At 35.2% G+C, this 27,853-nt stretch overlaps 1 protein-coding gene across 16 annotated transcripts in view; it reads left to right on the top strand.

Annotated features, from left to right (window-relative positions):
• The window catches only part of PAM (peptidylglycine alpha-amidating monooxygenase), a 115,422-nt gene that overhangs the window by 84,262 nt on the left and 3,307 nt on the right, over window positions 1-27,853 (top strand). For 10 of the 16 annotated variants that reach the window (XM_039705677.1, XM_039705683.1, XM_039705688.1 and 7 more), the window contains 9 exons: window positions 8,147-8,446; window positions 13,139-13,268; window positions 18,267-18,383; window positions 18,748-18,820; window positions 20,121-20,328; window positions 20,946-21,146; window positions 23,509-23,627; window positions 24,622-24,721; window positions 26,079-26,132. In XM_039705677.1, the coding sequence (XP_039561611.1) occupies window positions 8,147-8,446; window positions 13,139-13,268; window positions 18,267-18,383; window positions 18,748-18,820; window positions 20,121-20,328; window positions 20,946-21,146; window positions 23,509-23,627; window positions 24,622-24,721; window positions 26,079-26,132 (1,302 nt within the window). The remainder of the gene's footprint in view (window positions 1-8,146; window positions 8,447-13,138; window positions 13,269-18,266; window positions 18,384-18,747; window positions 18,821-20,120; window positions 20,329-20,945; window positions 21,147-23,508; window positions 23,628-24,621; window positions 24,722-26,078; window positions 26,133-27,853) is intronic. The other 6 variants (XM_039705691.1, XM_039705692.1, XM_039705693.1 and 3 more) reach the window with 3 other exon arrangements.

Consider the following 27,853-nt stretch of genomic DNA (forward strand, 5'->3'; position numbering starts at 1 on the left):
GGAGTCCAGTTTTGTGGAGCAAATCAGTTTTAAGCAATGGTGTTGCCAATTCATCCATCTCCTCAAGTAACTTCAGTGAGTTAGCCAGTAGGAACCAAATTTGACCTTAATGACAAGAAAATTCTACAGTTTGGAGGGAGGAGGCAGTGGACCCTAAACAGAAGCACATGCATACACCCACTGGGGTTGAGGTCATTATACAAGTACATCCGTTCACAGAGGTAAAAGACGTAAGGCTTTCCCTTTTTGGTCTGGCATGACATTCTGTTTGATAACCTTATCTACAAAGCACAGAGAGACCAGAACTGAGTCTTTGATTAGTTCTGTTGCTGCTGAGCTGTTGCTCAGTAAATTCAGCCTTTGATTTCCTCTGAAGAAAGCACATCAGCCATTTTGCAATAATTCTGTGTTTGATCTTGCATGGGTTTATTCCTCTGTGATTTATTATGTTTTAGCAGCTTATTTTCCCCTTCTTAGTTTCAGGCAACTGAAATAAACACTGTTACTTCACTGTTACTCCAGTAAACTCTGACATAGTTATTAAAATGTTGTGCTCCCATGGAGGTGATCCCAGGATGATTTTTTGCACTTTCTTTTTATATACCTTTTATGTATTCTCAGTATTCTTAGCATACGTACTTGTAATTCTTTAAGCCTGATATCTTGACATAGTCCTGGTATTCTGCTAGGTAATAAAAAACCCAAGCATCATAAAGGCCTCACAGCTGGGGGCTGAAAAGCCTTACACTATCTTGAGAAACCAAAGCCCTCTCTAGAACACACTTTGTAAACTGGATTCAAGCCCCATGTAGGGAAGTATGCTTTAAAATAAAGAAATGTCATGCCATTCATTTAAACTTCTCATTAAGGAACCTTTGTCAAATATACCAATCTACAAAGTCTGTAAAATTATATATATGTGTGTGCAATATATTGTTTGTGTGCATTTCAACATATTCCACCTTAACGAATTATTGCACCTAAGGATCCTTCTTAAATACCAAGATAACTTACTTATCCCTTAACTGTGTTTGGCTCATAATTCTAGAACCAGAGAAAAGGCAGAGGTACTTACTAACCTGGAGGTTAGAGATAGGGCCAAATAGACAATATTTATTTTCAATACTCTTAAATTTAAGAATTTGCCTCAAAAGGGGAAAACAAAAAAGTCTGCTGTATCAAAGTATCTGCCTGCAAATAATGTATATATCATATTTGCCTGGGCATAAAGGTACCTCCTGGTCACACACAGGATGTTTATTATGTTGGTACATCCAGGTGTTATCATTGCTTTTACATTAAATTTTCAATTTCATAATCTTCACTCATTGGAGGCACATTAATAGACAATGCAAATATATAGAAATAAGAAGTAACCATCACAAAGTGAGCCAGCACTCTGCATGAAGTCAAAGCCAAATCCCTGATGTGTTAAAATTTAACTGAACTTGTCTCAATGAAACTGACCCCATTATATAGTTTCTGAAACAGCTGTGAAGATTTACTTTTCATAAGAAGTGAATTGTTGTAGGAAATGCAGTTGATTTAGACATTTGGTGTATTGGAAAGTTTCCTGTTCCTGCTGAAGCATCAAGTCCCTAGTAAAACAAATAATATAAATGTTTATTTTTGTTCAATAGAAGTTTGATTAAATTGTACTCAATAGATACAGAGGAGTAAAAATAATTTATTTGTTAGCTTTCATTATCTCTGTCATATGTCTTTACCTGTTGAAAAAACACTTAAATGTGTTTCATTCTGCTTGTTGATCACTTTCCAGTGGCACAGTACAGTGTAGTGTAGTTCAGGTTTCTTTTGGTATGCAAAGCAGTGAAGCAGCCCTTACTGCTGAGAAAGTTTGCTGATGGTATACCTGAAAACTTTACAAACTTGTGTATATAAACAATAGGAGAGTAGCTTCTTAAAACAATGCAAATATAAGACAGGGGATGGTTAATCGGATTTCCAGTATTTAATATTTTGACTGACCCCTGATTTGATATCTCATTTTTAGTGTGTTAGGTATAACCATAAACTGAAGCAGAGGGGCCAAAATTTTTCTACTAAAATTAATACAATAATTTGATTATATTTATATTATTATAAAATATATTTCATATATTAAACCTAATTAAATATGTTTGGCATAGCACTTTTAAAAGTACATTTTTCCTTCTGTCTGGCTTAGGGAACTTAAGCGTTAGTAGCAAAACAGTAACATATACTTTGCTTCTGATGATGGAATCTGTAGTGATTCAAAGTTGCAGTTGCTCTCAGCACTGGTGTTGGTACTATGAATACAATGGGATTTTTTCCCTTATCCCTCATTATTTTTTTGTTGCCATGAGACTAGGTTATTACAGTTGGAGTAATAACTGACTTAGTAATAATTTACTTTGGGGTTCAAGTGGGAAAGTTCAGTATAAAGGAACATAAGTTCTTTCTTTTGCAGTGTCCCAGATAGATTCATATGAGGTCCCTTTTTCACAGCCAAATGTGTTAACTGAAATCCCATTAAATCTCCTCTGTTCAAGGTAATATTGCAGTTTCAGTCAAGCATTCAGATGTTAGCTTCTATAAAGCTGAGCTTCACATCTGCTGTCCTAGTGGTGAGATAGGTTGCACAGGAAACACCTCATTGCAATTCTACCTTGTTGTTTTGGAGATTAAAATGTGTATAGTGTGAGGAGTAGCACACAACAGAAAGAAAATAATATGGCTCTGTAGTCTAAGGCAATTTGATGCTCTCTTATTACAGTGTGTTTTTCTCTAGACTCTTACAATAGTTGCAGAGTGGTTCTAGGTAGGTGGGTCGTCTGATGAGATCAGTTTTCCCAGTCTTTCAGGATATACAAAGCAAAGAAATTAAGCTAAGCCTGCATATACAGAGCTTCTGCTGAAACTGACTAGAAATATGGCTTGAATGTAAGGTGTGGAATATGATACAAAGTACCCTGTAAATTCACACTCAGATGTTTCTGAGTGGACATGCAACATAAATGACCATTCTGTTTGTCTAGCAAAGTAACAGTAATCATGGACCTTAATTTTGCAGTACAGCCTGAAGTACTTTCATGCATGCATGTGTTTCATAAACAGACATGATGGAATAAAAATATTAGGAGAAATCTTTCTGTTCAGTTAAAATATTTCTTCAGGAGTTTCTGGAAAGGGAATCTTCGAATCAAGTTAAATATACATATATTGTGTAAGCCCATTGACTGTAGGAGGAACTTTCTTTGTAAGGAAGTGTAATATCATAATCTGTACCAAATGGGGTCTGATTAAAGGTTACACATAAACCTCCTATTTATTACCTACCCCATCTTTTAATTATTTTCATTTGTATAGTATACTTGCATATGACTGCACACACATGTACATACACACAGAGAAGTATTTTGCATGAGGTATTTGTTAGGCAGCTGGAAATATTTTGCTAGGTCATAGCTGAATCTGTGAGTTGGGAAACCAAAATGTCTGTTGAGTTGTGTACTTTCTGTAAAGTTCTGCATTTCTTAGAAAAGCTGGTTATAATAAAAATATATTGAATGGGGTATTTTTGCATCTGGGATAGAAATCTCTGATTGGTTTAAGTGAAAGAAGGAGATACAGCTTCTCTGCTCTCTGCCCATCTCTTTTGTTTCCTTAAGGGGAAAAAAAATAAGAGGGGGAAATGTGGAGGGAGGCCTGCAATATCTTGTGGGGCAGGTGTTGAAAGGAAGAGGAAAGGAGAATCAGCATGCAGGCTGGTCTTTAATTATTCAATACTGTGTTTTTGTGGTAATGTTACATGGCAAAGCCGTGGAAACAGCATCAAGCAAGAAGATATTGTATTTTGGGTTATATTTCTTTCTAAAATAAATGTTTTATATAATTTACTCTTGCTGGTTTGTATATGACTGTGAGAAAAGAGAGGAGTTTGATTTGGTAGGTGATTAAAAAGCCTTAGGAGAAGCTTGCAACAAAAGAGAAATTTGTGTTCCCGTATTGATGTGGGATGTATAGAATGAAGTGTTTGAGACATTTTTAGATTAAGGCCAGACATACAAGAAAATCTTCAGATGTTTTCAGGCTTTGACAACACGTTGAGGGCTCAGATTTAATGAGATGTCTTAAAGAGAGTACAAAAGTGAGATAAAAGTGACTGGATTAAACCCTGGAAGAAAATGCTGCTAAAAGATACTAGGAGTGATATATACTGCTAAGAAATTATAATTAGGGAGATTCAGAAGAGCAGAGGATTTGCTTGCTCTCTCAACACTGAATGATCCTGCTCAAAGTTGTAAATAAAAGATGAGCCTTTGATTTGGTTAGGATAAGTTTATTCATAATCCTTATAAAAGCATCTTCAGCACAGTAAAAAAGAACCATCAGATCTAAGCAAAAAAAAAAAAAGGCAATTGGTATAAATTGCATATCTAAGCAGGAAAAGTGTGTAACAAACATGGAAAGAAGCCATTTTAAATTGAATGTTTCGGTCTTCACTGTCTGACTCTTGATTTACATTCTCTGCCAATGTTATGATTTTGTTTGTAAGACTGTAAACCAAAACATTGTTCTGTAAAAGAGTTTTGATAGTGTAGAGCCACCACAGGAAGTTTAAATTTACTGGAATATGCTTGTGGATTGTTTCAGTCTTGAGAGGCTGGTCTTGACAGCTATCACTTCTTCCAGAAAAATAAGCTGCAGGTGTTTGTAGCCAATCATCTTTTCCATAGAGGAAACTGCTGATAGCTTGCACATAAGAAATACAAGTGTCTTCTCTGAAAGTGACCTTATCAGGCAGCTTCCCAGAGACTGCACTGCTAGATTTCAGTTTCTTCAGTGAGATCAAGTTGTTGATTCACCCATGTCTTTGTCTAGTTATACTCAGGAGTTCTAAAGGCCAGGCTGTCTCATCACAAACAAGACCAAGCACTGACCGATGTTCCTTTCCTAGTGAGTATGTTCAGGCAAACAACACCTCCAACTATTCCAGCTGGTACAAGACCACTGCAAAGCAGTAACACAAGATCATGCTTTGATGTTTGCTGTATATTGCTTTACACAGAGCAGCTTTTACTCAAAATCAACACGAGTCTGCTCTTTTCTGGTTATGTTTAGTACATTTGAACTATTTCTTAAAATTACACTGCTTTCAAATTATTGGAATCTGCCTGGACATCACAAGCAAAGCTGAAAAAAAGTTAGATGCACATACAGAGTGTGGAATTTAGGGTAGATTCAGACATTGGGTAATCACAAAATTAAATTCTTTCCTTTAATGTCTTTTGTGCCTTCTAAATACTCTGAGTTCTGTCAAAATGCCAGGACATTGACAGGACACTTCAGCCTAGTGTTTGTGCCAGAAGTTTGGAGATACTGGTCACATATGTGGACTTGCTGGATGTTTTTTGATCTTCGTGTGTGTTGAGATTCCATATTCATTTTCTTAAACACATTCATTTAAGGAAAGGATCACATTTTCAGGGCACCTGCACTTCTGACCACTTCTGTTCTCTGATGCACACCCTTTTCCATACATTCAGACATTTCCTAAATATTTTTAACTGCTGTGGTTACAAAACCTCTGCTTAATGAAAGCTCTAACAGGACAAGCTCAGCTTGGAAAATGCCTCATGTATGCCCATGGATAGTGGCTGTAGTACTCAAACTTCCCTACTCTATACACCAGTGTTTGAAGGTTTGTCATATATCTTATGGTCATAGGCTCAGCTCGAGGAGAAAACCAAAACAGATCACCCTACTGAGACTTGAATTCCCAGTTAATAGCTTCCATAAGGATGACTGACTTTTCATGAAAGCATCCTGTCCTAAAAATTATTCCCTGGGCATTTAATGTTTTTAAGTTGAATTCTACTGCTCTCTTTTCTTCTTGTCCTCTACTGAGCCCTGTCTTTTAACGTTTTCTTTTGAAGCAGCTAATATCAGACACATAAACAAAAGAACTTTTTTGTCTTCTTTTTATTTGTTGATTCAACAAGCAATATCTATTTCAGTGACCGGATTCATTATTCTGTGACAACACTTGCACACCAGAGATAAAAAGCAGCACTTTTGGCTGGAGCATGAAGCTGTCAAACTTCTTCACTCAAGCAGAATAAGCATTTAAGCTGTTAGAGTTCTTTGCAACAACTGTAGTATGTTGTTGTCCTTTTGCAGACTATAATTACAAGGCAGTTGATTGGACAGTTGATACGCAACTAGGAGAGGGTGACCTGTGCAAGGGTCATTAAACTTGCTTTAAAAAGGCCTGCAGTTTAAAAAAGCGTCAGGCTTCTTTGTTTAGGGAGACTTCTCCTTCTAACATTAAGGAGAGCAGTGCTTTTACCACTCAGACCTCTCACTGGAAATGATTGCTTATAGGTCATCTACAGGTCTCCAGCCACAGATGAAACCAAAACATTTGTTTTGTATGACATTAATGTAATTTTTTAAATGTTGGGAAGAAAAAGGCCAGTATACAGTATTTTAATACCAAATGTTTCCTTAGTAAAGGAAATTTCAGCTGCATTTCTGCTTCAGCACCAGTTGATGATTACTTTAGTAATTAAAAATCTTTCTCAATATAGATATGGTTTGTATCCAAAACTCCTGTGATATACTTTTGAAATGCTTGGATTTGTTTTGAATCAGTAGTTGGAGTTGTTAAATAACAGTATTAAGAAAATGGAGTGCTCTAGCTTTAAGGATTGCATTGAAAGCAAATAATTTCTATTTGTTGTATAGCTTAATGATTTTGTCTTTTCTCTAATTTGCTTTGTTAATATCATTGAAATTGACCCTGTTACTTCAGTAATTATTTTCTGACAGACTGTGTCATCTGGGATATTTCATTTCCAAGAGCAAGGAAGGCAATTCTACTCAAAGTCATTGAAGAGGGACTGTTTAATAACATGACAGATCCTCTAGGGATGATTTTCAGAAGACTTAATTTCCTCTATCCCAGGCTGCAAATGATGATTTCTGGTTCTGAATGGTTTTTGTTCGTTTGTTGTTGGTTTTTTTGGTTTTGTTTTTTTTGGGGGGGTTTTTTTAGGGGTGGGGGAGGTGTTTGCTTTTTTATTTATTTCTTTGGTTTGTGTGGAAGCTTCATTATTTATAGTTTCACTTTTCTAAAAGATGTCTTATATAGCACATCATAAAATAATACAGTTTTTAAATTACAAGTGATTTGCATTTGAAATAAAAGGATATCTACTTGCAGTAATCTTAAAGCAAATTGAATGTCTCTTTCCACTCAAATGATATAGTGGTATTTAATAGAACTGATAATAGTTTCAGGCAGCCAAGATACTAGGTTAATAAGTTCTGTTTTCATGATGTTTTTGCTGTGAGCTATTGTTCTGGAATGTACTGAAATGTTTGTTGAATGCCTAAGAAAGTTACAGTCATAACTTTATTGCTAGCAAGCACATTGAGAAGATAGTTTTCCCTCCACTGCCAGATGATGTCATGACTAAAGAGTGTTACTATTTGGAGTAAAAGGAGGAGTAGAACCGAGACTGAATAAATAAAAGCAAATATAATAGATCATGTCTTTTTTTTTTTTTTAAGTGGGTGCTATGGAATCTGCTTGTAAATGGGAAATTTGGTATTCTTACAGCTTAAGCTCCTTATACAATGACAGACTTCAAAAAATATGTTTTAAAAAGTATCATGATTGTCTATTACTAACTTTGTAAGTGAAAAATTCCATAAAACTATAGAATTTTTCCCTCTTTGATTTATAACTCCGTAGTAGCCTGGCAAATCCAGATAATTTCATCACAAATATTCTTTTACTTAGATGTGCACACTTTTTCCTTTCCCTTTTGCTTTCATTTTCCCTTCCTCTTTTTCTCCTGTTCTTGTTCCCAAGAACATCTCCAGAGGTGATGATTTTTTGATGCCAGAATATCAGGTAAAAGTTAGCATCTATATGTAATTTAAAGTCTGTAACAATTTGATTGTTATCTTTTCATACTAGAAACCTGGCTCATTCAGTTCCTGAGGCTGAAACAGTTCCTCTTTGCTACTTTTGTCAATAAGCGTTTGAATAACTTTGGTACATTATACCTTGATGAAGCCTTCTAAAACTACTCCATCTGTTATAATTTGCTTATTTTCTCTCTTACTCTTATGTTTTCTCTTTTCTGTACAGGTGATTTCTATTCACTCCTTTCTAAGCTGCTAGGAGAAAGGGAAGATGGTGTACATGTGCCTAACCCTACAGAAAAAGCAGAATCAGATCTTGTAGCAGAGATTGCTAATGTAGTCCAAAAGAAGGATCTTGCCGGAGAGATCGCAAATCATGATGAAAGGGGCAATACTATTCTTGTGAGAGACAGAACTCAAAAATTTCGCAGACTAGAGTCTACCTTGAGGTCACCTGTGAACAGACATTTCTCTTTACAACAGTCTAAACATGGTGAGGGAGTCTGGGAAAAAGAACATAAAGGAGGTGGGTTGGGGTTAATTTTATACAATGAAATGCAATGCAAGAGCTGTGATCCACATTAGCAAAATCTGAAGGGATTTTCAGTGGAGACTTGGAAGTATTTTATATGATGTTCCTTCTAATTATTGCAATGTTCTCCCTCTGATGTAGTGGTATTTCACTGGGGTTCTTTCCCCTTCCACGTGTGAATAAAAAATGTGTGCTGATGGCACAACACCAGTACTGCAGTACAGTATTATTTTCTACTCTTACAACTTTTACTTAATGATTTTATTTTGGTTATACTAAAACAAGGTACACATAGGATATAGTAGTCACAGGAAGTGAAGAATACAAGTAATTACCGTAAAATGGTCACTGGAATAATCAATAAAATTTATGAGTTTGCTTACTACCGTAATCTATCACAATTTTATAAAATTTATTGCTGTAATTCTATCAGATATTTTTCTCTAATTCAGAAAGAGTGCTAGGTAATACTGAAAAATTCTTCAGAAGTAACATTTTCTGCATATTGATTTCAAATTGGGCTTGACTCTCCAAATATTCTTGTACAGGTGATTTTATTGTGCTAGAAATATAATCTATTCCCTTCAGGTTTCTATGACAGCAGAAACCATGGAATTACTGTGTTTGTTTTACTTGCATTTTGGTCTCTGTGATATCGACTGTCCTTACCTTACTTGCTAGTGTGGAAAGCCAGATAAAGCAGCATATGAAAAGTATCTCATAAAATAAGCTGATATGTGTGCATGAAAGCCATCTGTATCCATAAGCTGTATGCACACATGCCAGCTTTTATGTTGTAACCACCCAGATTGATATTTCCAAATACTTTTGTACACATATATGTATCATCCATCAACCATTTGATTTTTATTTCTGTTCATAATGTTAGCATGTATTATCTCTGCTTATAAGTCCTGGGTTTGTTTTTAAAAGAAAACCAAAAGTGAGGACTTGCCAATGTTACATTGTCTGATCTAGTTTAATAAGAGCCTGTCACATTATTGTCATAGGGACAAAAAACAGGCGGAATGATACTATGTGCCTGATATATGTGTAAATCATAAATAATTCCATAAACCTGACTGGAATTAAATGTTCAAGAAAGTAATGTGGATAGCATTTCTTTCGTGTGGATAGTTTGTTCAGTTTAGACTAATAACATGTGATGCACACAAAGAAAGAAGAAAATTCCTTTCTATTTTCACTGATGCAGAACAGGGAATGTCAGTGAGCTGAATAAATGTCAGTTTGACATACCTTACAGCATGACTTCTAACTATGGAAAGTATTTTCTTGGATATGTCAGTAGCCGTATATTCATTTGGGGGTAACTTGTTGGTAGGGGACTAATTAATAAATGAACTTTCAATTATGCAATTTTGAGGTATAGAAAAAAAGGAAACTGACATTTTCTTAATTAGCATTTTTGGGGGTGTTTTTTTATGTTTGTAATACCTTTAATCACAGAATTCCTGACCTGCAGAAGCTGTCACTACCATCTTTTAGTAAAAGAACTTTTGTAGCAATAAAATATTTAAGCATATATTTAGTTTCTTTTTAGGGAAGTATTTACATATTTAAAACAAAATCTTCCATAAGAGAATTTTCCTCCTCAGGGGAAGAAGTAAAGTTGTCTTGATTTAATGAAAAATGTATCCCCTTTGCTAGACCTTTACTGTATTGAATTGAAAAAAATCTCAATTTCCTTAGGGAAAGACTCTGCTATTAAATTAATTTCCTTTAACTGTTTAAAAATCACCAGTATTAAAATAGTTTAATATTTTTAATCTTGCGAATATTCTAATTTTTAACATGTAATTGGCCTGAAGTACCAAATACCTGAAATACCCAGTGGCTAGTAAAGTTGTTATAAATGTTCAAACTTTAATACTACTGCTCTTGCTGCACTGTGGTTAGCTTGTTAACCTAGACTGGTCAATAATCTGTCAGGTTGTTTAATATCACTGCAACTGGTACAATTATAACCTCTAAATATGTCGAAGAGTGTAATTCTCCAATTTTCAAAACTCCTTTGTGTATTGCTTAATTAAATTTGTCAAGACTTAAATGAGTGCTGTGATGGCACAGAGTGCAACATGACTTAAAGTTCATAAAGTTAAAAGCTAGAATGATCTTCCAGGAAATTCTGGATATTAAATTACAATTGTGTCAGTAAATAAGGCTGTCATCTTTCACTTCTTTAGAGACTTAGTTGCATGTTCTAAATTTAGGTAATTTCTTCCTTTTTTTTCTTTTTTAATGAAAGGAACTACTCCAAGTTGAAAACTAGAAGATCTAGTACCTAGTTTAGAGATCTCATTCACAAGAAAACCTGGTGATCTTGTTTTTTCTAAATAATTATAAATTACTTCAATGGGGAAAGTAATTTTCATTAGTCTTATACGAAACTGTTCCGTGGACCACTTATTCTTGTAGGGAAATAAGTAATAAGTCTTAGATAAAGGAATTCTAAACCTAGTGAGTTTTTGTAAAAAGCTAGTTGCCATGAGATAAACCTGTATAAAGGACTTTCAGAATGGATTGCAAAGGAAAAAGACAATACTCATTAACAAATTTTGGAAAAATGTGATAAAATCTAAAGATTGTATTGCATCTAGAACTCTTGTGATTAGATTGTATTTCACTGTACATTCATTTTATTGCTTTGATCTATCAGAAATCTTTTATTTCTTGAAGTATAAACATTTTCTATTTTACAGAGTGTGTTTTCTGAGAGACTAAATAGAGACCAAAATAGAGGTCCTATGTTTAGCCTTTTATTCTTGCTAGCTTTTTAAAAAAAGGTCTCTGTAACATGAAACATAGACAAGCTTACTGGAGTTTAACATCAAGTGATATTGGATGAGCAAGTGAGGAAGCAGACGAGAATTTCCATTCTCGTATTCCTTCCAAATCAAAACTTTTGTGAATATGCTTGGCACTGCACCTGCTGTGATCAACTCAACTGTACAGAAGTATAAATATGTATAATTGTTTTTAACAGCGTTTCCTGTAGCTTGCAACTTTTGTTCAATTAAAATTCCCATGGGGCAGGATTTCTTGTTTTAGAAGTTTCTGATTACTGTCCTGGATACACTGCAGCTGCTGATAGCTTTTAAGTTTCTTTTAGGTCACCTACTCTAGCTTATGATATCGCAGTCCAAACAGGTAAAACATCTCCTAGTCTGCAGTAGGTGTTCAGCACCTACTGATGAAACACTGATTTCATATTTCTCTTGGATAGGTTGTAAAGAATGATTTCCCCTCCACTTCATTCCTGTTGTTCCTTCTCAGACTACATCTCTTTCAAGTGAAATGTAAGGGGAGGGTATTATCAGGACAGATGGGTTGCACCACTGGCTTAAATATTTATACATGGTTTCCCATTAATTTTGATTTTAATTGGAAAATCACTTCCAGGTGAAGGTGAACCCTCTCAGACTCTTTGGGTGCTGTGTTCTAAGGACTGTGATCTGCCTTCCTTCAAAGCAGGATGCCCTGGCACTTTGTGAATTTGGAAATCTTTTTCACCTGCCTAGATGATACCCCAGTGATTGGTGTTTAGGATCAGAGCAGAAATCACAAACTTTGGGTGAACTGAAAATTGCAAAGTAAAGCATGGTTGCTTTCAAACACACTGACTGTTAGTGAAGTGGCTCCAGTTTCACATAACTTCAAAGAAATTGGTTCTTATTTGCCATCAGTTTGGCTGTATGTACCTACATGCTGATTATGCATTGTAGAAATACCTGAATTACGCTCAACAAATCAATTTCTGAAAGGAAGCAGTCGTGGATTTCCTAACATGTAGAACAAATTTTAGAATTCTTCTTTTTCATTTCTTTCTATTTTATCAGAATTAGTGAGATGTCTTTTGCCATTTCTTATTTTTGATAATCTAGTTCAATTTGTCTCAATACGCTGCCAGAGCCACACAAGAGCAGTCTCTTCCAAAGAGTATTTAAGTAGGTCATCTGTGAGAAATTAATCCTTACAGTCAACTCTCGGCCACTTTTCAAATACTGAACAGTTTTTGCCTTTCATCCTTGTCAGTCTGCTTTTACATAAGAGAGATTGAAGAGACCATACTTTTATCTTTTTAATGCTAAAACTAAATTTCTCTCCCTTAGCTGAGTTTTACAGTTTTACAATTTAGGACAAGTACAAGAAGTCTTCTGTTCTTAGTGTTAAAAGCTTTAATAGAAAAAGAAACCAAATATGATTCACCTTCCACATGTTTGATTTAGTGATTCGTGGTATTTACTATGCATTTTTTAATCAAACACTGATAGTTAATATTAAAATTTTCTTGCTGATTTCAATTGTGTATTTTTGTAATTCTTCAGTGTAGTAAGTATTTACAGAGCTTCTAAAACTTCTAGAGTATTTACACACATCCTTATAAGTTGGAGAAAATAATGGAATCAAAAACAGTTTTTACATTTCTGTCATCTACCATAGCAGGATGCCAGTGCTTGTGCATGCTTTACTATGTTAAAACTATGTTTGGAATTGAATTGCAATGCATTTAATGGAAATACTGCATGTAAGAAAATGTCCACCTAATTCCCAATAGTTTGTACTAAATGCCAGTTAACCATAATTTGATTTATTTAGAAATATGCTACATGATTATCTTTTTGGTTTTTCTTTTTTTTTTTCTTCTTTTTTTATTTATTTGGTCAGATTTTCACATAGAAGAGGCCGTGGAGTGGCCTGGACTAGACCTCAAACTAGGCCAAGTTTCTGGGTTGGCTCTGGACCCTGAAAATAACCTAGTTGTCTTCCACAGAGGTGATCATGTTTGGGATGAAAAGTAAGTAGAGACCCTTGCCGAATGGTGAATTAGAAGGTTGTGTGCTCTTTATATACCTTCTCAAGAAAAGACAGATTGAAGTTCTTTTTCCATTTAAAAATTCAGTTCTTTGGCTGAAAGTGCCTTTCAGAGACTCAGAATAGAAATGGTGACTGACAATTCAAGATGATGAGTTATTAGATCTTTAGACAGTAAGAATGTGTCTCCAGAGGAAAAGAACATAGCACATTAGGTCCTTAAACTGTATGACCACGTTAGTATGATATTCACTGAGATTAATTATCCCTACCTCTCCATGTCTCTTAGCAGGCATAATTAGCCTGGGTGAATAATGTTTTAGTATGGTATACTACAGTTAGTACTTGGGTTTAAGACATGCAAAGCTATGTCCATTCTTCTTTCTGTTTATGTACACTGAAAAAAAAAAGGGATTATTTAAAGGTACTCTCTCAAAACAAACTTTGTTCTATTCATTTGATAAAATTTGCTACATTTAGCATCACTCAAAAAATGTCCGAACTCTGGAATGGTGATCTAGTGTTTGTAAAATTATATAGTCAGAGGTATATTATTTTAAGAACAGAACATTCTAATAAAGAGTACAATCTTTATTTTTGCAGTGTTCTTATGTCTTTGATTTTTTAATTTGTGTATGTATTTATATGGATACTTCTGAAATTGAAAGAGAATACTGGGGGAAAGCAGTACAAGCCTGTAACGTGTTATGCCGTACCCTTTTTAAATACACCCTTTTAAAAACATTTCCTCTTTTTATTTTGTCCTCTTTTTCAGTATCTGTTCTCTCTCTCTATATATATATATAGCCATAAGGCTAAAGGGTAGGGCTGTTTTCAAATCCTGATGAATTCATTTAAAGATAACATCATGTCGGAAAAATAGGACACTATTCTGAACATTATGATAACAAATTATACTTAGAATAGTGTTTAATGAAAGAAAATAAGTTATTTAGGTTTTAAGGTAAATAACATAATGCAGATGAGGCAATCATTTGTTTCTCATATAGTATTCTCATGCATCAGTGATATCTCCAGCTCAAGTGTATATAAATACAGACTAAATGATGCATTATACAATTTATACAACTTGTATTACTCAGACTTCAAGTATTGTGTAAGAGCTGGTTTTTCATCCTCCTACTCAGGAGCATAAGCGCTATTCTTTATGTTGTTGAATAACAAATTGTAAAAATATTTGAAAATAGGCTGGTCCTTATAAAATACCGATTTTTGAGTGTCTGGCTATTGTAGTATACCAACAATCCAGAGCACAAACTTGAGTTTTGAGATCCAGCAGTATTGGGAAAGCCTACAGGTTTTAAACAAAACAAAACAAATTCCCTAAAACAGCAGTTGTGCATGATGAATCAGCCATGTTGAGAGACAGAACTTCAGCTTCATTATGCTGTAGCTGCAGAAGAAGATTGGAGTTGTGATATATAGCCTGGAAATCCATGTATGTACCACTAGTACTCAGTAACACTACACATGGGCTTCCATAAAGATAGCTAATCATTAAATCCTAGTACTTGAGGGGTTTTGTTCCTAAGTCTTACATTTTTTCTTCTTCTTTTTGTGGAGCATAGTTAATCAATGTATAGAAAATCTAGTGTTGATAGGGACCCTTAAGTCACCTGAACTAGAACTCTGAAGGCCTTTTATATAGAGGATGATTATTTTAAAATGTGATTTTGAAAACATGGCTGTTGTTAAGCTCTTGATCCACATCTTGTGGCATGGAGGAGAAGCACACAGAAATGTGCTCACCCAACAAGCCTTCCCTTTTAACCTTTGGGTACATACATGGGCATTAAGTTTGAGGTCCCTTTCATGTGTTGTGATGAAAAGGGAGGGAGTAATGGGTGTTCTCATTTTCAGGAAAAAAGAAAGTTATTTGGAAGGGGTTTATCATGACAGTTGTATGAGGGAGGCATAAGAAGTTTTCAGACTTTTAAATTAACTTTTATCATTAGCTGCAAATACACAGTTAATCAAATATTCCTTACCAAATTGTAAACATGATAAATCAATAGCCTGAAAGCCCAGAATATATTTTCTGTTTCAATGATTCACCAGCTTAGTATAGAAGCAAATAAAACAAAAACAATCTATGTTGTTAGGCTATGCACAAATATTTCCAATTAATTTCTAACAAATGCCACAAAAGCTGAATCTTCATTCAGCTTAATATAGCTGGTTGAATGATCTATGCTGTTGCAAAAGTAACTTCAATGTACTTTAGAGCACAAAGTTTATGCAGTGACAAGCAATGTAATACAGTAGCAGCTTTGCAGTGGCTGCAGCATTCCTTCAGCATATGATTTTTAAAAAAGAATCCTCTTAAATAATTAAGGTTCTTCTACAGCATCGTCTCTTCAGTTTCCGAACAGTCTTTGCTATATGCAGCATGTATTGTGTAGAATGAAAAAAAATTAAAACTATTCAGCTGGCTAAGCAGTGAATCAGCTGGAAGTTATTTTGCATTTTGTGATGAAAAATGTATGCTATTTATCCAATTTATAAAGAACTTAATAGGGAATATCAGTTGCATTCTTGTTGGTGCATTCTTATCAAGGTAGGTAGGCTGAGCACAGTACCACAATCGTGGTGGATATTGATCAAGAATAGACCTCAGGATTGTGCTTTCAGAGGTTATGAGATCAGGTGGTCTGTCTAAATTTACTATGTAGCCCACAAGAAGGATACTAGATTTAGCAAGAAATTATTTGCATTAGTGTGAAGTGGCCAGATGAGAAGAAGAAACATAACTGTAGAATTACATTGGAGTTTGAAATTAGAAATAGTAGATATGCAGTGGATTTTGTTTATCCTTCAGTATCAAGATGCAGGACCTATCAGGAAACCATGTTTTAGAGCAATATGACTACTGTCTTTAGTTGTTCTCTTTGTGTGGTTTTAGTCTTGCTGCTTTTAAGATGGAAGTAGTCAGCATTGTTTGTGTTCTTATTTATCAGTTAAAACAAAGGAACATTGCCTGGAAATTAATCTCAAGCAATGGGAAGAATAAAGTGACTGTGATTTTGTAGCATTCTAGTCATTCTTCTTGAAAATAAGTTTGACAGGAAGAAGATGAATGGAAGATCACTCCCATAAACTCAGGTTCACTAGAATTTCTCTGCATACCATACAGTCTCTTTTACACTGAAATCACTTAGTTCCCAGAAGAGCTGGGAATAGCAGGAAATACTTAGGCATCTAGACAGCACCATTACTAGGACCAAAATCATAACAAGGAAAGCCGATAATTATTTTAAGTAGTCTAGGTAGTCAGTTCTGCAGGTACAATCATGTTTTCGATGGGGCTTGTTTTGTACAATATCTGCCATCACTAAGATGCTTTTCTTTGGTTATTTGTGTAAATTTTCTGCCGTTATCTTTGTAGATTAAAAATAAGATCAGTTCAGTCTGTCCATTTTTGATGCTACAGTTTGGTAATCCATAGCTAGAACAAGCCCTTATGAGTGTTAGACCCCTTTTAAAATAAAACTTCAAAATGAAGGGAACTTGTCATGGCAGATTACTGTCATGAATGGTAAAGAATATAACAGCACCTACTGAATCATGTTCAAACAAGAAGGTACAACAGGCCTTTGTGTGTCATTACCATTTATCCTTTGTCTTCCTCTACATGATGGCAGAACTCTGGGGAGAGTTTAGTAACTTTCACTTTTGGTTGAACCATTCAGAGTCAAAAGGATTATTTTGACATCAGACATTATTTCTACCAGAAACTCAATAGTTACAGATAGTTACTATATGCAATGGCAGTATCTAAATACTATTTTTTAATTATAGCCTATGCAGAAACTTAAACACAGTCCGTATTGATTTTTCTGGTTATATATAAAGCCAATATTGCTTTTCCACATTAAAAATTTTAGACATACAAATATTTAATGTTATGGAGATGTGAGACTGTTAGAGCTATACAACATTTAGTTTTAATGGCTTTATTCATAGCCTTCTCTGTGACTACAAAGTATATTCTTGTTTACCAACATGCTTCAATCATTGCTGGATTTCTCTTAGGATTAACAAATGGATTTAAAAATAAAAAGTGGGAGCAGGGAATGGACTTTGTATTCATGCATTTTTCATTCACATAAAACACCATGCTCTAACATTTAGCCTGAAATGTTGTTAAAAATATTTTACACTCAGTTGATCTTCACTAAAAGCTGAACACATATTTTAACAGGTTAGAGTAAGAGACAATGTCTCTGTAAGGATACAGACAACTATATATTTATTTTTTGGAAGCATATGATAATTTCATTCCTAAATGTCCTCTGGAAAGTTTATCCTGATTCTTAATGTGTTAAATAATGACACATACAAATGTTTTTTATGAATATATTGCATGTACTCTGAAAATTGTGTGCAATTTTGTGGGATTAGGAGGAATGTACATAATATTCTATAGTCTTGTGTAAGCACACTGTGAAAAGAATAAGAACCATAAGAACTGAATCTTGTAGTAGTAAGCTCTAGCAACATACTAAACTGCATATGAAAAAAGCAGAAGACACACAAACATGCACAGACTGCCTTAGATGGTACAAAGTCTACCTGGTCTTACTGGCAGGTATGCCCTGGTGATTCCCTATACTTTTTTTCTTAGGCTGTATTGTTGAATTTCTCATTTATGGGTTGTCATGCATGAAATTATTAAACAAAAATAATTTGAAAAGGGTTTTTTACTTACTTGCATTAGGACTATCTTTAATTGTTGTTCTGCTGATTTGGTGCTCCTTTAAACCTCAGTAGAAAATGCAGACATACAACACTATTAACTCTTACAATCATACAGTGATGTTATATAGTTCATATTTAATGAAAAAGAAGCCAGTAACCCCACACTGGAACTGAACTACAAAACTTGGCTTTAAGTTGTGTGTATATTGTTCATCAGTAGATCCTTCTAATGCTGGCTTTCTATTCCACTCTTTTTGTACAGTTCTTTTGACAGCAAATTTGTCTATCAGCAAAGAGGACTTGGACCCATTGAACAGAACACAATTATTGTCTTGAATCCAAGTAATGCAAAATTGCTTCATTCCACAGGCAAAAATATGTAAGTTGGGGTTTTTTTTCTCTTGCTAATTGAACTAATATTTCCATACATTTTATGCCAAAGAGTCCCTGAACTAATTTTTGTGTGTTTTATATTCTGTTTGTGCATTTATATACAATTGTGTAATTGTAGCCTGAGTATCTTCAAGTAAATAAATAATTATTTAGATCAACTGAATTTCATAACTGAGACACTATTGTCAAGAAAATTCTAAGCTGTAAAGCTGTATTTTTCATTAAATGTACACGTAGTTAGTATGTACCATGTTTGTTTTTGGTCTATAGATAAAAAATTAAATCTTCACATCTATATAATTCTCCAGAAAAATTATTTTAACTTCATTCTTCTACATTTGTTCTTGCAGATTTTATTTACCACATGGTTTGAGTGTAGATAAAAATGGTAACTACTGGGTCACTGATGTAGCTCTTCATCAGGTATGTTTCTGAAGCTTTAGTATCAGGACCATAATATTTTGCTAAAAAAAAAATTTTTTTATTTTCCTAGAGATTTGATATACATTGCTTATCTAGGCCTGTTTAGAATAACATTAAGAATGTGCCTACAGAAATTCACCCCTGTGCACTTCATGGAATATAGTTGTGTTGAATAATTTGCTACAAGGATATAGCTTGTAGAAATAATAGAATCATAGACTCTGACCATAGAATCATGGTCTCAGTTGGAAGGGACTGTAAAGATTATCTCATTCCAGCTGCTCTGCCATGGGCAGAGACACTTTCCACTAGGTCAGGTTACTCAGAGCTCCATCCAATGTGGCCTGGAACACTTTCAGAGGTAGGCAGCCTCACCAGTGGCATCACCAACCTTGTGGTAAAGAGCTTCCTCCTAATATCTAATCTAAACCTACTCCCTGTTTGAAGTCATTCCACTTGAATGGGGAATTCTATTACTATGTGCATCTGTAAAAAATCCATTTCTGTCTTTCTTGTGGGCTCCATTCAGGAACTGGGAGGCCACAATTAGGTCACCCAGAAGCCTTTTTTTCTCCATGCTGAACAGTCCCAGTCCCCTCAACCTTTCCTCATATTGGAGGTGCTCCATCCTTCTGATCACCTTTGTGTCCCTCCCGTGGACTCTCTCCAACAGCTCCATGTCCTTCCTGTCCTGGGACCCCAGGGCAGGAGGCAGCTCTGCAGGTGGGGTCGCACCAGAGTGGGGAAAAGGGGCAGAATCCCCTCCCTCCCCTGTTACCCACTGGGCTCTGGATGCAGCCCCGGACAGAGTTAACCTATGACTGTGAGCACACATTACCAGCTCATGTTGAACCTCTCATGAACCAACACCTTCTCCTCAGGGCTGCTCTCAATCCCTTCTCCCAGCCTATATTTGTGCCTGGGATTGCCCCAACCCAGGTGCAAGACCTTGCACTTGGCCTTGTTGAATTTCACAAGGTTCTCATGTAGCAATCCTTTCAAGATCCTTCTGTAATTTTCTGCTGTGTCTTTTGCTTAACGATGCAGTTAAGTCTAGAAAGTGAAAGTAAATTGGTTGCTTTGCAATGACAGGAAATTTGTATTTTAAGCAGAAGTTTCCTAGAATCAGGGCTGTTGAAAAACTAATAATAAATATTATGGTCAATATATTAAGATTATGTTTTGGTATGTAAATTTATTTTATATAGAGTGATAGGAGTTTTTCCCTCTGCCACCTGGGTCTTAGGTTTCACCTTCCATAACTGAAACCTCTTTTCTTTTCCTTTTGACTGAAATAAAGGTTTTCAAACTAGGAGCCAATGACAAAGAACCATTACTGATCTTAGGAGTACCTTTGCAACCAGGCAGTGACAAAAATCATTTCTGTCAACCAACTGATGTGGCCGTGGACCCAATCACTGGCAGTATTTACGTCTCTGATGGCTACTGCAACAGTCGGATTATTCAGTTCTCTCCAAATGGAGTGTATTTGATGCAGTGGGGAGAAGGTACAGTCAGGTCCCTGGTACATTACCTATACTGCTGTTACCATGAACTCATCATGAACCACAAAATTGCTGATGTTGCTATTATTTTTTTTAAATTAAATTCTATAACTGAAATACCTTCCAGGCCCTACCTGAATTTTCTCTTGGCTTTTTCTACACCTACTTGTAGTGGTTATATATTTACTAAAAATAAAAAGTGGGGGTTTGTTGTCTTGCTTTCAGAATAAATATTGTCGTGTCCTATTTTGTCTAGAAAATACTATGACTTTCATAAAGCCAAATGTTTTCCTAAACATATAAGAAAGGAATAATTTTTTGCCAGATTTATGCTGTGATTTCATCTATTTTAAGTTTTATGAATAATTATATTTCTGCCTGACTCAGATTTATGTATCTCTGTAACTATGCTGAATATTCTCAGGAAACTGAAAATTCTAAATTTGGGATTTATAAAGAAAAAAAAATAGGCTTATCTACCTAAATTCTAGGAAGAAAGCAAGCTGAACTTAGTCTTTTCTCAGGATTACATTGCATTATGTAGCATACTGTTGTTTCTAAGTAAAACTGATAGTTTCAGTGTGTACTTTAACACAAACTTGGGGTTTTTTTAATTGCAGAGACTTCTCTGGGCAGATCCAGGCCTGGGCAGTTTTATATCCCTCACAGCTTAGCCCTGATCCCTGACTTAAGTCAGCTGTGCGTTGCAGACAGAGAAAATGGTCGCATTCAATGCTTTAGGCTAGAGACTGGGGAGTTCACGAGAGAGATCAAACACAAAGCATTTGGAAGAGAGTTATTTGCAGTTTCATATGTTCCAGGTAATCCTTTTTCTTGTTCTTCATATTTCAAGTAGTCGCTTTGTGCCAGGATGTCAGTGTTATTTCCTGAAGTGCTCTTTTGTTATCTTGGGAGTATTGTGTTATCTTGAGTTTTAATTATCTTCTAGAGTAGTCCTGATGCAATGGAAAATTTGAGAACTACCTGTTTTCCTGCTTGCAGATGAGGGAAGATTGCATCTAATCTCTGTTTCTAAAAAAGTATTGATTACTCCCTAAATGTAATATCAACAAGTAGACAATCTTGCTGCTTCCTGATGACTGCAGAGTTAATCAGTAAATAATTAATTATTATTAATAATAACATTTCTACATATTCATTTTCAAGTCCATTGAAGACAGCAAAATTAAGACCAAATAAACAAGCAGGGTTTTTGGTTTCATGAAACCAGAGAACTGAAAGGAAGCTAAAAACATTGTGGTTTTTAATATCATAGTCTGGTTAACAATTACTATATTAAGTTGTGGGATTCGATTTTAAATACCAATACTGAAGGTAAGGGAAATGTTAAGAACTGGATGAGGAATTTTGGCATGTTGGGCTCCTGACTCCTTAATACCAAATTTCATATCATGTTTCTCTCTTTTGCATCTGCAAGAATGTAAAAAAAATGCTGTGCTGGATGAGAGGCTTGATATCTATATGTCTGACAGCGGAAAGAGGCATTCTCAGAGTGTGTGTAAGCTTGGATGCATTTTGTAGTTGTTCCTCTCCTATTCACCATGCATCCACAAACACTTTATTTAGCAGTTCTAGGAGGTAACCTCTGATCTGTTCTTCATAGTATCTTTCTACAGACATATTGCCCGTAAATTCTAATCCCATTTCAAACTGACTAGTATTGTCTGGTTCATTGGCCTTCCACCATTGCAGGCTCTGGAAGTTCATTATCTACTTTATTTATTTATTTTTAATATAAAAAGTGACCTAGTTTCATTGGGTGCTACTCAATCTCAGCATTTTGGGAGCTGAATAACAGTTCCAAACATCCCCTCTCTGGTGCGCCTTCATCTTGCATTATCCTCTTCAAACCAAAGAACCCCAGCCACCTTACCCTCTCCCCATAAGCTATTTAATTGCTTCAGCCACTTGAGTATTGTATTTGCCTTTCCCTTCCAATGTCTTTTGCTTCATTGGAACCTTTCCTTAGTATCATGAAGCTTTTGACTTCTCCACAGAACTCACTTATCTTCCTCAGACTGCAAGGTGTTCTTGTTTGCCCCATTTTTCAGTCGTGGATGAAATCTATGAATAAAATTTCTGACTCTGATCACTTCAATATCACACTGTTCAGACTTCTCTGTCCTGAAGAATTACAGGCTCTGCCCATAAGCTTAGCTCTTTGCTTCCTGTTCATTAGTGGATCTTTTGTTCAGCCCTTTGATAATTCAAGTTCAATAACCTCTAATGCACTACCTTGTCAAGAGTTTTCTGAAAGCACAAATATGTCTATAGAATCTGCCATCTGCCTACCTGTGTGCTTTTTCTCCCTGTTCAGAGCTGAGGCACAGCCCTTAGAGAAGCCACACCAACTTGTTCTGTAAGGCTACACTTACCCATGTCTCAGTCTTCATTATGGATTCTACCATCTTACTGGAGATGGATGCCAGAATTGGTAATCTGTCTTTGCAGACACCCTTTGGTAGGTGGGCACTACTTCAGCATCCTGCTAGTCTTCTGGACAAGTGGCTGTCTGCAGTGGTGGGTTACTTAATTTGGCCTGAAGTCTGATTTCACATTTGGTTTCCTTCTGAATTTGAGTGAACACCATCTAAACCTCATAAATTAATAACTTCCAACTTGTCTTATACCTTGTGCTTCCCATTGAGCTGTCTCCTCTGATCTCTTTACTAAGAAAAAAAATTGAGTGTTAGAAACTTCCCAACATATTAAACAGAAAAAACTGACAAAATCCATTTCTTTGCCATAGGCCTCTAATCCCCGAGTCCCCATTCACATATTTTCTTTTTGTGATCCCACTTACTCCCCAGCTGACTTTCTGCTGTTGATGCATTGAAAGAACTTTCTGCTATCAGGTCAACCATCCATAGTGCAGCATTCTTGAGGTTATTTTTCTAACACCTTCACATTCCTTTTACTTTTAAACTGTATATAAAATATTGTCTTGCTGGTTCTTCTTATTTGAACTAAGTGTGCATCTCTTAAATGACAAAGTTTCAGTGAGTTTTACCTCGCTTAACTTTCCTCTTGTAGTTTAGCTTCTTGTTATCTTTCTGTCTCTCTGTCTCTCAGACAGCCTTTTTTCATCTAAACTATTATAGTTTCGTCTTCACTGCAGTTTGCTATGTGTGGGTTCTTAAGGCAAATCTAATGTTGTTGCAGGTGGTCTCCTCTTTGCAGTTAATGGAATGCCCTATCCTGGAGAGGCAGAATCAGTGCAAGGATTTGTGATGAATTTCTCTACTGGAGAAATAATTGATACTTTCATTCCACTTAGAAAGGTAGAGTACTGCACAGCGTGCCTGTTACATATAATTATATATATGAGAACATCAGTAACATTCTACTTTTCCAACTTGCATAAGAAGTTGGAAAATTGTTTATTGCTAGAAATAAGACATTTTATAATATAAGATATTCACAAGGAATTCTTTATAGTAATAAATAAAAACACTAGAATTTTGGATATTAGCTTCTACATGTGGTATATATTTGAAAATTATACTAACTTCTAGATGATTCCTAGAGATAATATCATCAGGCGGTATAAGCCCACTTTGTTACTGCCATTACAGTTCTTAAAAGTTAATTTAAGACAATAATGAAGTAATTGAAAGATTCATATATTTAGATGCTAGTAGTTTGTCAAAAAATAGAGCTTATTCCTAAGCAGAAATAATATGCAACTGTATGATTATATCCCTCTTTACAGAATAGTAATGAGTAAGTTAAGGCTAAATGTTCTTCATGCAGTATTGTACATTAAAATTGTGGGGGTTTTTAACAGTTTCTATATATTGTCTTAGATTAAAGAATGAATGTTAATATTCCCACTTCTTGGTATCACATACACTCTTTATTTGCAGTCCAACTTTAAATTATATTGAGAGTTATTTTTTCTGAGTATAGAAAATAGCTGTTTTGCATATGAACTTTATCAAAAATTAAATGTATGAGCTTCAAACTAAGATTCTTTTTGACATCATGTATTTCAGTGGATAAAGTGGAATGTAATAAAATGAGTAGAAATAATATTAATATAATTTTTTTAGCATTAATGTATGGAATAATTTCTATGTTGTTATCCCTGGAGGAGGAAAACATTCAGTAGAAATGGAATTCCTTTCCTTTCACACATTTGGGTTTCACACCAGCACCTTCTGCATTTTCCAGTCTAAAGCAGGATTGAATATGACCAAGCTCAAGTTAGGTGTTAAGGAGGCCTCATGAAAGCATAGATACTTAGGGGTAATCTGTGACTGGTTATCTTCACAGAGCTTTGAGATGCCACATGATATTGTTGCTTCAGAAGACAGAACAGTATTTGTTGGAGATGTTCATGCCAAAGCAGTGTGGAAGTTTGCATCTGTGGAAAGTATGTTCTTTTTGTTCTTAATGTCCTAACTTCACATTTTGTACCTTCAGGTCAGTATCACTTACCTGGTGCCCCTCTACAAGCTTCACCTGCAGCAGTTGTGTGCTGCTGCTCAGTTTTCATTAAAAAACTGTTCTTTAGCATTGTTGTGTGCCCTATCAAAGAAGAGTCCTGGGCACATGAGTTTGTCACAGAAGGAATCAACATGCATTTGTCTTACACATCCATTTTCAGTGTTTGCTTAAATAAATGTGTTACTCTAGTATTTTAGTAATTTCAGTGTATCCTTTGCTAAGAACTCAACTGCTTCCTGAAGTGAAGAAAACTCCCAAGGTATGAAGTAAAAGCGCAGGTCAGCTTAAAAATTATATTCGTTTCATTGGGAGCATTCATCACTAAAAAATTAATCTAGTATAATTTGAAGTCCTATTTTCATACAGAGGAAACACTTGCCAGTTTTAATCTAGTAGGTTTTTTTTTAATCTAGTAACCCCCAAGGCAAGCAGCCTTGTTCCCAAGTCCAAGTTAAGGGAGAGGAACCTGATTAGTCAGACTTAAATACAATTTAGTAGGATTCAGAGAGAGGTTACATGTTTTACAGGAATAAAAATATAATCCACTGCTCCATTATATGGGATTAAAAAAATGTATGACAGACATAAAGTCTTAGGCTTCCGGATGTTAGTCATCCAGTCAGAGTCCACTGCTATAGTGGACTAAGCTAGTTATTCCTTATTTGTCTTGTTAATGGATTTTCATTTGGGGCATTTCGTATCAGGTGCTGTTAATAACAGGAGACTGGACCAGATAAATTGTAATTCTGATTGGATATGTTTTTATCTGCATCTAGTAAACTGAAGATGAACAATTCTCAGCTTTTATTCAAAGAAATATGAGAATAAAAAAGTAATGGAATTTTTACAGGTTAGATGAGGGAAGTCCTTGTATAAAATTTTCTTTTTAGTTTTTGCTGAAGTATAAAAGAGCAGTAGCCAAGAAACCCTGATTCAACCAATTCAGACTTCAATTGTATGCCTTTAATTCCCTATGATTTTGATTATAATAAACAGTTTTATTTTTGCAGGAATCTATGAACATTTAGGCATACACATAAAATCTTTCTGTTTCATAAAAGCTGATTATTGCAAGCAACTTCCATAAACTGAGCTCTTCATTGTTTTTCTCTGGCCTTGTGAGCTACTGAATAGTTCACATTGACTCTCTGTGGTGAAATTTATGTGTTGATGGGAATGTTTACTGTAGGATTGTACTGTACTTTTGAGAAAGCTAGCAGGAAGATGTCACTGAGTGCCTTTCTGAAATATCAGTTGTCCTGAAGAATGATTTTGTTTTACAGAAATGGAACATCGGTCAGTTAAAAAGGCTGGTATTGAGGTACAGGAGACAAAAGGTTAGTCTGATTCATAATGAAAATGAAGGGATCGGTATGTTTATGTAGACTAGGCCTGCTTCTGCCAAGCTGAAGGGACAAAATACTGACTAGTTTGACCTGTTTTTTGTGAGTTCCTATAGGAAGCACTAGAAGGAAGCTTGTAACACTGTTATTGGTAGATGCTATTTCACAGCCAATCTAAACATTTCATTTCCAGTGATGACAAGTACTTCACTGTCACAGAATAAAAATTTTACTAGTAGGTTAATTCCATTCTATCATCCGGTATGTTCCAGTTTGGTATCTGTGCCAGATCCCTTAGATGCAGAAATAGCTGTAAAATACAACAGCTACAGTTACTCCCCAGCACCCTCCCCTACTCTGCAACTCTCCACCACCAAAAAAAGGGTTCTTTGAAATGACAATTGGTTTATATTCCTGTGTAGTCTTTTTGTACACATCCTTGTCAGTCATACCATATGGCAAGAAATACTATTTTTTTTCTATTTACATTTCTTCCCATAGATTTACTATACTTTTTATTTATTTAATCTTCATGAAAATGGAAAAAAAAAAGAAAAAGAAAATGAAAGCATATAGGAACAATATAAGGAGACAGTACACGCAGAGGAGATAGAGTAAAATATTAATTAAGGTAGATGAAAAGTAATTTCAACCATTTGTATTCTATTATGTAGCTCATTTTCCTTTCAGAAAAACAGTATCACATTATGGTAGTATTTACAAAGGCTTTTAAAATGTTCAAATGTTCCTAACTGGTTTTCTTTGCTTAAATTCAGAGCTTATGTAGTTTGCTTCAGCCACATATACACAGACAGAGAAAAGTCAAAAAATTCCCAACTGCCAATTGAAAGAATAAGGAAGGCTAATGAAACAATGAAATGCTTACTGCCATCACTGTTATCCTTTTATTTTCTCTCCATTGGTACACCAGCCTGCCTGAAGCACTCAAAAGGGAAGTGTTGACATTACAGTATGCTGTATATCTAGGGATATGTAAATGCCTTTTGGTTTTCTTTAGCTGACACTTCTAATGTCATAGAGAAAAAATGCAATAGTAACACCAGGGTAAGAAAAAGGTTTTAAGTAACAATGTCTAAAACTGTTTAGAGTAGGTAGGCTGAAATTAACATCTTTCAGCTCCACTGGGTGAAAAGAGCCAATGGACTTTGTGTCATCTGCTTAATAAATGGAGAGGAGTAGTCTGCACTCTCACAGCCTCCTGGTGACTGTTACTAGAGCTTGTACTACTGTGACATGGGGCAAAATAACTGTAACTTTGCCCAGAGGTAGGAAAGATGGTGGAGGAAAATCTTCCTTAGCGGTAACTACTTCTTGAACAGATAGCATGTTTTCATTGTGTCAATGTTATCCTTGTACTTGTGATAACATGATATTATTTATCCTTGTATTAGTGTTGAGTGTACACTGAACCATTTGCTACTCCTTCAGAGTAGAACATCATTTTAATTTTGATACAGAATCAAAACAGTGTTGATTGAAAGTGTTTGTGATCCAGCTACTTGTTAAGACCTGCTGTTCAGTCTAAATTCAAAATACATAGCTGGACAGTTTTACTTGCTACAAGGTAATCACAAAGCATTTGAAACATCATAAAGGTTTTTCTTAAATAGTTTTTCTCCTTGTGGGTAGAGTTAACAAATTAGTCAGCAATGACTGAATGCAGTTTTCAAAAGCTCTCCAGATTTGTAGAACCA

The sequence above is a fragment of the Passer montanus genome, unplaced genomic scaffold (genome assembly GCF_014805655.1).
Source record: "Passer montanus isolate IOZ18808 unplaced genomic scaffold, ASM1480565v1 scaffold182, whole genome shotgun sequence".
Taxonomy (NCBI): Eukaryota; Metazoa; Chordata; class Aves; order Passeriformes; family Passeridae; genus Passer; species Passer montanus.